Source organism: Pituophis catenifer, unplaced genomic scaffold, assembly GCF_029215685.1.
Source record: "Pituophis catenifer annectens isolate HBS135680 unplaced genomic scaffold, rPitCat1.0.hap2 SCAF_3, whole genome shotgun sequence".
In the NCBI taxonomy this organism is placed as follows: Eukaryota; Metazoa; Chordata; class Lepidosauria; order Squamata; family Colubridae; genus Pituophis; species Pituophis catenifer.
In genome coordinates, this window is record NW_027256883.1 from 171937406 (window position 1) to 171948554 (window position 11149).

Below are 11149 nucleotides of genomic sequence, written 5' to 3' on the forward strand. Positions count from 1 at the left end.
CTCAAAATCTGATGTCTCTCTGTTAGCTGCCAATATTAATTATATTTACATTAAATTTTCTTTTGTTTAAGGTTGATGGTACCTAGCTGATTATAAAATGGGTTATAAAATTGTGCTTCTTTTAATGTCTTTATATGGAGCACATAGGACATTGTGCATAAACCTGCTCGTGTACATGCGCACACACACAAATATATACTGTATACAAATTCAAATTTTCTCATTTTGTTCTAGAATGTGAACCCATTGAAGCAATAGCCAAATTTGACTACTCGGGCAGAACCGCACGCGAGCTGTCCTTCAAAAAGGGGGCTTCCCTCCTGCTTTATCACCGGGCTTCTGACGACTGGTGGGAAGGCCGTCACAATGGCATTGACGGTTTGATCCCTCATCAGTACATTGTTGTCCAGGACACGTATGTTATTTCTTACTGTTGTGTGTTTGGAAAAGCAGGAATCAGTTTAACATTATTTCTGAAGATGATTCATTGAAATGTTTTTCTTTCATTCATGTAGACTGTTGTGAAACATTGCTTCTATGTTTTACAGTATGTTTCTGAATTTATCAATAAAATGTTCCTCGATAGTTTTGCAACCTGCTTTTTAGCTATTCCAAGGAAAGATTCCTTTAAGCAAGGGAGTAAAAGAATTGTGTTGATAAAATGTCTGTGGCACCTATGTTTTATACCCTAATAGTGCAGCTTGAGGATATAACATAGAGTTGTTGTATGTTCTTTCTTTCTTTCCTAGTGAGGATGGGATGTCTGAAAGATCAAGCCCAAAATCTGAAGTAGAAATAAATTCCGAGCCACCTGAAGAAAAAGTGACAGCCAGAGCTGGTTCAAATTGTCCAAGCGGCAGCCACGTGGCTGACATTTATCTTGCAAATATCAATAAGTAAGCCATATCAGCAGTACTATTTCTTGTGAAGTGAAAATAATTAGGTGCTATTATGATCTCCAAATCTATAATGTTGCTGAGACTTATTAATTTTTCAAGTACTTAGGGTATACTTTCTAGCACTGGAAAATTTACTATGCCACTTGCTTAATTCTGTGTTCTCACTATCTCCCATCAGTGTCAAACAAAGAGGATTCACCTTATTTATCTTTTATTTATTTGATTGATTGATAAGGGCTCCCATAGGGTGGTTCGCATAATTATATGATATAGCAGTTCCTATCTAATATTGCTTTTTATTTAAATACCAAAATATAAAAATCAGGTTTTGGTTAGATAAAGTGTCTGTTTCTTACTATGTGCAACACAATATTGATATGCAAAAATTGCATATTCAACCTGTTCTGTGAGTGAAATATACTCTATCCATTCGAAATGCCTGAGTTTGAATGTGAAACAGGTGTTTGAAAAGCAAAGATTTTGAAAGCATTCCAGAAATGTATTGAATGGAAAAAGTGGTTTGAACTAAAAATGGAACTGTTTTGAATTTAAAATACTTCAATAACAGTGAAAGCTGTTCCTTTTACATTCAGAAGAGCTGTTTCACTCTCAAAATGGAAATTTCCAAAGTCTGAACAATTGAAAATTTAAATACTTGCACACCCTTTTGATATAATTCATTCTCATCTTGTAAATATGCATCTTAAATATTGAAGAATTCCTGAACTGCCTGGATATGTTGGGATGATGGATCATCTTATTCAGATCTTGAACGAATCCCAGTTTATCTTTTGAACGTTTGTTATTTCAGCATTTGTTTTCAAGGTATTTTATTGAGATGAATACTTCAGATTGTCACAAATGCTGAAATCTGCTGTTGAAATCCACATTTTGTTTACAAACGTTAGCTACAGTTATAATGCGACCCATTTATAACTCATCATTAAAAAGAAATCAGAACAGAATGTATAATTACTTTTTTCCACCTCCTTAGTTCAAAGGGAGGAAGCTTAGAGACCCTAAATCACACACCAACCTCAATGGTGAAACATTTTAAGAATCCAGGGACTTCCGGTTGACATTGCGGCAAGAACAGCTTGGAAAATAGCGGGCTCCGCCGAGCCCTGCAAAATCCAGCCGGTAACGATTGTTGATAGACCTATGGGGCCAAAGCTGCCTTGTAGGGGCGGCGAAGAAAGGAGAGGTGCTTCATGGACCACAAGGAACTCACAATTTCCTCGTTAGGTCTGAAGCAAACTCTCCTGAACAGCAGCAGGGACAATGGACATTTTTGGCAGTCACAAGCTGGGACAACCAGGATCATAAGATTTGTGCTGGAGTGGTCCATGGACAGAGCATTGAAACTGGGTGAGAGTTAAGTACAAGAATTTTAAAAGATAATCTCTGTTAAGGAAGCAGCGATTAGATACACGGGGAAGATTAAAGACTGAAAATTAAGAGGTGAAAGAAATGCTGAAGGAAGCCGAAAGCCTGGAAAAAAGCTTAAACAATTTGAAAGGTGATTTTTGGGAGAAACAGTCAACTGCTTGTTTGTATTTTTAAACCCCCTGGACTTATTGGATAATCAGCTGTTTTTGTCATACTGTTTAATGTTGGACTTAAGAGCAGGAGAGCCATCTACTGGAAGAAGAGGAGCACTTCAGCACTACAGCGTCAGTACTCTTAGTGTGAGTGAGGTCCAATATACATAAAGTCTAATACACAAAATAGAAGAAAGTAAATAACACCTGGAATGCGGCCTGACCTTGAATCTATTCTAGAAGACGATTTGGATATTTTGAAAATACCTAATGAGTTTCTTTTTCCTCTTGAAGATTTCTAAGATGAACTAAATTGCAAATTTAGCTTACACATTGTAAGCCGCCCTGAGTCTCCGGAGAAGGGCAGCATATAAATCAAATAAAAAATAAAATAAAAAAATAACTAAACTTTATTGAAACTGGCTATTGGATTATGGATTTGAAAGATTGAAGGACCCTAGTGGATTAATTTGGATTTGGATTATTAAGGCTATTTGACAGAACATTCTACGAGGCAAAACAAGAAAGGTGATAGAAGAAAAGATAAAAGAAGAAAAGTTAAATAAGACTTTAAAATTTGGACAATTGGGAAGATATGTAATTGGAAAAGAACAAAGCTGTAAACTACTAAAGAATTTTAAAGATTATAAACTTTGGAGATTTGGAGGTATAACTATGGGATTGATTGAATTTTATTAAATTGGAATTTTTAAATATTGAGATGTTGGAACCAAAGAGGTATACTGAATAATCTGTTTTAAATTATTACAAAATGGATCTACAGGGGATAATGGAGGCAAATGAAGAAATAATTTTGATGCTCAAAAATATGCATGAACTATGAAGAACAATAAGGAGACAAAGGGATTGTCTAAAGATAAAGAAATGAGTGTAGAAGCCACTCAACAATTGGGGGGGGGGGGGAGATGAACATGTTATTCAGGAAATAGATGAGAAATTAGAAGAAGCAGTGGAAGGAAAATAATCAAAATGAGATGCAAGAAGAGAAAGATAATGAAGAGAAAGGATTAATAAGTAGGAATCAATCAGATAATTCCTTAAAAGCTTATAATAGAACGGGGGGGGGGGGGAAGAAAAATCTCTTATTGATGGGTGTTCAAATAATACAGCAGAGAGAGACAAAGAGCAACCTGAAGGGAATGTTCAGTAGGTATAAAGAAAGAGAGAGAAATAAAAGGGTGATTAAAAAGTCAATAAATGATGGAATCCAAAAAGGTTAAGAGATGATGGATAATGATAAAATATATCAATAAAAAGAAAAAAATAGAAAATATAAATAGGGAAAATAATAGCATACATATTAAGAGATAATAGAATCTATTATAATTAAAAAAATAAACTAAGCTTAGTAGGTGGAAGTTTAGGATTAGGTAATTAATTGTATTATTAATATTAATAGTATGCTAAAGTATATTGTGAACTTAAACTTTTAAGGATTAGAAATTGTGGAGAAATTGAGATATATTCCCTGGATTGATTAAATTTTGTTAATATTTGGCCTTATTAGTAGTCCTAGACATTTGGGATATTGAAATTTTGATGGAATAATGAGTAATTTTCATAGTAACTTAGTAGGGGATAACAAATACATGGCACAAAGAAATGTTATTTATGTTTAAATGAATTAATGGAAAAAATGATAAAGAATTATAAAGAGAGAATGGCACTGTTGAAGTTGGAAGATCAGGATTATGCATACTTATTTGTATTATTACTGTTAGTATTGTTTAAAAAAGATTTGATCCAGTCAATACACTGTCTACAAAGTATGTATGGTGTGTATTATATTAAAAAATAAGAAATTTATAATAAAAAAACATTTTAAGAATCCATGACTTCCATATATTACTGCCAATAGCCGGTGCCAGTGGCCCCAGCTACTTTAGTTAATATTCTTTTCTAATTAATACACAAACTGGCTGGATGTTACAACTAGTGTTAACAACTAGAGTAAAGTGGTAGTTTCTGCAGAATGCTTATTGAGCAACTTTCTTTCCTTTCTGAAATTGCCTTTGTTCAGAAGTTATTTCTATCCATGTTATTTGAAAAATATATTTTTTGTGTTGCTTTTATAATGACAGACAAAGAAAGAAGCCTGAGTCAGGGAGTATACGAAGAGCATTCCGTCAGAGTGACAGCCATGGATTACCCAGCTCACTGGGGGAACCCACATCATCTGGAGCTATAGCTAGTCCTCGTCCTTCCTCACAACCCATTATGAGCCAAAGCCTCCCAAAGGATGTACCAGTCCCAGATGCATGCTCCATCAGTGGCCATGGAAGCCTCAATTCTCTCAGTCGGCATGCTTCTCTGAAGAACAGAATAGATAGCCCCCATATCCGGAAGAACGTGACAGCAGGAAGGTCAAAGAGCTTTAATAACCACCGACCCATGGATCCTGAAGTCATTGCACAGGTAATGAAATTCTAGGCCAGGGTGATCTTCAAAGAGTACCAAATTGATTCTTTCATCTCCTGAAATCATTTTAAAATCTCTTTGGTGAGTTTGATGTTGATATTCATTACATTCATAGAATACTCAAAATATTTTCCAGATATTCTCTGAATATTTTGATGTGGGCAATAAGTATTATTTGATGTCAATAATGTATATTTTGCTTCAGTATTTGCTTCAGATCAGGAAACGTCCCCTTAGAGGTGATCAAAACAAGTCAAGTTTTGAATTATGAGGTAACCTTTGATTTTGAATTTCAAATTCAAATCTGAATATTTTACAGTTTTTAAAAAAAATGAAAGCCTGTTTTTCACTTCTAAAACATCAGCTCAGTTTGTGATTGCTGCATGTTTAATCAGTCCCAAAAGCATGAAACAATTACTACATTTTGTCTGTGTAGGATCAATATTCACAGATTCAAGGAGGCTGGAAAAGACCCATATTGTGAACTGAAAAGCATCTCCATTAAATACAGACATACATATTTTATTGAGAACTTGTAACTTCCTAAACTTTGGGAGAAGCTTATTCTGTTTCTGGAGGCAAACCCAAATGCTAAAATATATTCACTATTATATGTAATATAACAGAATACAACAGAAAAAGTTTTCATGGTCAATACTGTTGAGGGAACAGGCCAGATTTGCACGTTCCCTTTAATTAAAATAGCACCAGTAAATAGAAAATCTGTTCTTTCTCCTTACATCGCTCAAATATTTAACATCATGGAACTGTAGTTACCTATAAACAAATTCAGTAAATCTTACATTTACATAGTGTATGTTTTTAATTGAATTTTATCCTATATAATCAAAGATCATCTCTTATCACTTATATAAACTACTTTAATAAAATTAAATGTGAATAGATCTGAAAATTTTTACATCCTTTCTCTAGTTTTCTGCAGCTAATAAAGTAAGGTCCTAATGAGACCAACAGTAAAGGAATAAAACTCCATAGTAGCATCATAATTACTCTCACCAGTATAGTTGCTCTTATTTTGTAGAATAACTATTTGAATTGAAATTTGATTTATTTCTTCAATCTATGGCTTTATGATCACTGTTGTTATTCATAAAGCTTTACTATGTCATTTTACTTCTCATAAATCATCTGGGAAAATATTTGCAAGAACTTTATGGAATCTGAGTCACTTCTTAATGATACGCCTTCTTAAGATTCCAGCATCTTTTCTACCAACAGTGTTTGAATCTCTGAGCACAAAATGTTAGAAAAGTAGGACTTTCTTTGTCACTGTTTTCAAACTGTAGTCCAATTCTACGTGTTCTTGACAGGTTAGATGTTGAAAGTCACGAGAGAAGACTGTCTAGAAGAACAGCCACCTGCCTTGTTTTTTTAGGACTTTTCTAATTCTTTTTTTGTTTGTTTCTCAGTGTCTGTGATAAGAAGCTATCCTTTGAACAAAGCGGCTCTCTTTGTTTCTGTTGGCAGAAATATGGGCTGGTATTCTCTGCATGTGTGTATACACAGCTGTGACCGGATATGGATGCTGAGACATTTAAACCAAGCCCACACAGGAAAATACCTTGTCTCTTAGCTGGAACTTTCTCCCAAGCTGGATGGTGAAGCCAGATTTAAAACGTGCACAAACATGGGGCTGTCCTTCTCTTCACTATTGATGTATTGCTTTCATAAAAGGTCGACAGTCCAGCATTCTGGTTAAAGTAGTCCAGCAAGAGATACAAGCCAATATAAATATGCTTTAAAATCTTAAGTTCATTCAGGAGGGCCTCGTATCCAATTTCGTTTGATTAGTTTTTTTCAGCAATTCTGCCCACATTTTAAAGTCATTAGAAATGAGCAATATTAAAGCAGATGGAATTTTTAAAAAAACTTCCAGTATCCATAAACAACAGTGCAGCTAAGTTACCAATATTGTACTACACATAGAGAGTAGGCTTTCACTATTGTTTGTTCTTCAGTTATGCTTGGATTTTTGGCCAGTTTTTCCTTTTCCAATATGTGATAGGTTTGTAAAAAAACGTGAGAATATTGCAATGCAAAGCAATGCATTGCAAAACTGAAATTATATTGGATTTGAGGGGGAAAATCATAATGTCACATTCTAAAAGGCAGCACACAGAAAAGAAGGTTTTAAGATAGTAGCAGTGCTTATATTTAATTGGCTAAGCCATAGCCTTTAATTCCCTCTGTACCTATTTCATGTCATTGCTTTTCCTGCCTAATTTTGCAGGCTTTGAGCAAGTTTCTGAAGGACATTTATGTAATTTCTTTGCAGCAGTGTAAAAGTGGCTTACCATTACAGTACCTTCTTTCAGGATGTTTTCCCAACTTCCCATATAGCCAACAACCATGGGTTTTCCTTGAAGTCTCTTATCCAAGTACTAACCAGTTCTGACCTTGCTTAATGTTTTTTTGAGATAAGCTAGATGTGGCTGCTCAAGTAGCGTCTTATGCCATTCTCGAGGGATAGAATCTAAATATAAGAAGGTCTTGTTATTCTTATCCAGTTACATTGAAATGTTGAAAATTAGCAAATGATACAAGCAGATGACAAGTGGGATATAACCTTATACTAATCATGTATTCTTCTATTACTTATTTCAAAAACATGTAATTACAGGCTTAAATTAATATTAACATCATTTCCGATTCTATAATGTTGTCCAACAAATAGATAGATATTATGGCTGGGTTTTTACCAACCTGGGCAAGAGTCAACTTCTATATTTCCTGTTCTGTAGTCTAATTGGTAATATCTGTTATGGTTCTCTTCTTCACAAATGTGTTTTATCCTTGCCATATACTTGGATATTATTGCCTTGATATCTCTTTACACAGTTTTTAATGGCTTATATCTTTTTCTTTCAATTAAAATCTGCTTTTATCCTCTTTCCTCTTTCTGCCAAAATGTAATTCATTGTTTCCATAAGGGAATCTGATCAATAAAACTAAAAAAGGTTACATTAAATTATAGCTGCCCCTTCATATCCTCCCAGGTCTGATTTCAAACTCTGTAAGATACTCATCTTTCATCTGACATCACTATCTCTCAGAGATCTGTATTTTGCTTTAAAATCTTTTCAGACTGCAGTCAGAGGCATTGGGTTACTGTCTTTGCTTCCTCCTCTTTCTCCTCCTGGACTGATTTACCTCCCCTAGTGCCTTTTAAAATATCTATGAGGAAACTTAAATGTTGTAGCCAAACTGTGAGTCATGGAAATGTTAAATCATTTCAGCTGTCCTAAAATCTATTATGTCAGTCAAGCCCACATCCATAGCTGAAATGCTAAGTAAATTTGTAGACTTAAAACTGAAACAAGAGAAGAGATTGGTCTGACACATTTCCCTACTTGTCTCTTGCATTATTTCTTGCATTAACCACATAAAAAGACAAGTGTCATATGAGCAACATTTTTCATACATCTCCAGAGCTTATGGATGTTTAAAATGCCATAAAATATGTAGCATCAATGAGGAGATGCTGAGATACGCCATGCTCCAGATGCAAAGTGGAATACCACTCATTAACCATGAAGCTAGCATGCAGCTAAGCATGTTTCCATTCTTTTCAGGAATCTCAGCACTCTCAAGGTTCAGCTTGGTATACCAAAGGAATGGATAAAAAATACTCAAAATGTGGGTAATTTCTCCTTTTTCATAGATTGAGGAAACAGATTTGAGGAAAATATAGATCAGTATGCCCTTCTGACTTCTGTTATAATCTGTTCAAGATTTTTTGCTGCTGTAATTTTACTAATCAAAAGCTTTTTTTAAAAAAAAAAAGCTTCCATTTAAAAATCATCATTATTTAGAATCAGGGTAAAACCATGGAATTCACTGTTTTTCTGAACTTTAGTTTCAAGGATTAAAAAATGAGACTGAGAATGTTGATGAAGTTCAGAGAAAATAGCTACAGCTCACTTATATAAAATAAAATGAAAATGTGCATAGTCAACTAAGCTGTCTGCCATCTAAAACCCTAAGAACAGGTTTTTAGATATTAGTTTTCTAGTTTTAAGGCAAAGATGATACTAGTCTTGCCAAGGAGATTAATTTTGGCTTCAAGTCCTTCCATGCCTTTGCGTCTACCACTGTCCATTTTGCTTCATATTTCCTATTCACTATAGACAATTGGTCAACCCAACTTCTAGTTGTCACATCCAACTTTTTTTTTTTTTTTGCAGGATATTGAAGCTACTATGAATTCTGCTCTGAATGAGTTGCGGGAGCTGGAAAGGCAAAGCAATGTGAAACACACACCAGATGTTGTTCTTGATACGCTGGAGCCATTGAAAATGTCCCCTATAGTTGCACCCACCTCTGAGCCTTCCAGCCCTTTGCATACTCAAATCCTCAAGGACCCAGAACCAGCCTTTCAGCGGAGTGCCAGCACAGCAAGTGACATTCCCTGTGCCTTCAGGCCAGCAAAATCTGTCAAAATGGCTGTCCAGGTCAAACCTCCAGCCACTAGGCCAAAGCCAGCAGTTTTCCCCAAAACAAACTCCTCAAGCGCTGCAGTTGCCTCAGCTTCTCAACAGTCTACTGACAAGTCTTGTACTGTGTAAAACTGAAAAGCCTACTGTGAATACAGCATTTTTGTTTCAGCTTAGGGAATTCTGTTAAGGAGACCTTACAATTTCTATTTAATTAGTATTGAACTTCTACTAAAGATTAGTTCATAAGTTACTGGTGCCAGGAATGTTCCCACCAAGAAAAATCCAGCTAATTAAGCCTCGCATTACACCACCATTGGCATTTACTAGGGTGTCAAAAGTCTGTGTAACCTGAGACAGAAAGCCTGAGGTCCTTGTGAAATCAATGACGGAAAGGCACAATTAATTAGCTTATTACTGGTAACTAATCAATGCCTTGTTCAAGTGTCTGGTTGCTGGGAGACATTTCAATGACCGCATGACTTGGAAATTGGTAGAAAGGATTTTCTTGCTTCAACCACTACAGGGAAAACAATAAGGTGTTTGTTATTGACGGATACTTTTGTTGCCACTGGCTAAATGGGTTTTGCGCATGACTACAGTCCTCAGTAGTGCTACAGGATGTATTAATTTTTCATTCTCTTTGGTCTCTTTTCAGGCATACCCATTCTCAAACACTAGGTTCGGTGTTTTCAATCCTAGGTTGAAAATCCTTATGAAATGTGCCTGGAAAGCCTAGTCCTGGGCTAATAAGGCATGTTTATATACAGACATATATGTTCATTTAAAATTAAACTAATCTTATGGGAGAAAGAAAAAGTCTGAGATCTCGCACACATAAAACACTTCCTATTTACTGTATATATTTCCATGGTGCTTCCAGAACATAAGGAACCCCAAATATTTCAGAATGAGATTTCAATTAAATAGCCTTTTTTTAAGGGGACCCAGCAGACAAACTGAAGAAATGTTAAAAACTTAAACAAGCTATTACAGTTCATTTTGTTTTTCTCATTCTCCCTCACACTCCTTATCTTTCTTTGATTCAGTCTGCTATGTGTTTGAGATATAATTGGCAGCCTAAATTTAAGAAAATCAACAGTTTTGAGACAGGGGTATGTCCAGTATGCACCATATTTCTGGGATAGATTACCCTTTCTTCAAGTATTTCACTGATGATCCAATGAATCAGCTTAATATGATATTTTCTATGATGGCTCCAAATTCCAATTCCAACAAATGACACAGACTTTTGTTTTCATTTATTGGAAAATAAATTCCTATTCAAAATAGGATCATCCTAAAAACAAAGGAAAGGTTTTGAATTAAAATGGATTTTATTCCACTTCTCCAATTGTCAGTTGATACTGAGATAAAGAACTGAAATGTGTTTGTTTAATGTTCTAGGTTTCAAATTCCAGCCTGTTTTTATTATTATTATAGTTAGTTTTTTAAAATAATTATGTGAACAAATTGACAGTATTTTTTTCAGATTATGGCTATTTAAACCGATCTTTTCTTTTGATTTTCTTACTCCCCCACTCCCCAAATGCTGGGATATTTAATCGCCTCTAAAAGGCCTCACAATCTCAGAGATAAAATCAAACCACGAGGATTTGGGGGATCATTTTCTCCCTGTTTGTGTGTCCACATTTCCTCTACATCTTACCTTTTTAGACTTGAGTACTGCAGTCTGATAATTAACTCTCAGGATTAGTCAGAACTCCTTCCTATTATGTTTCACTCAGGCAAAACTACTGGATATTTTAGAGTACTTTTTTTTAAAGGTTACACTATTGCTGCCAATTTTTAAGAC

At 35.0% G+C, this 11149-nt stretch overlaps 1 protein-coding gene across 1 annotated transcript in view; it reads left to right on the forward strand.

Moving 5' to 3' along the window:
* The window catches only part of SRGAP2 (SLIT-ROBO Rho GTPase activating protein 2), a 212878-nt gene extending 202335 nt beyond the window's left edge, over window positions 1-10543 (forward strand). The window contains exons 19-22 of the mRNA XM_070941550.1: window positions 235-415; window positions 750-896; window positions 4543-4876; window positions 9085-10543. Of these exons, the coding sequence (XP_070797651.1) occupies window positions 235-415; window positions 750-896; window positions 4543-4876; window positions 9085-9465 (1043 nt within the window). The 3' untranslated portion in view covers window positions 9466-10543. The remainder of the gene's footprint in view (window positions 1-234; window positions 416-749; window positions 897-4542; window positions 4877-9084) is intronic.
* Window positions 10544-11149: the final 606 nt, after the last annotated feature.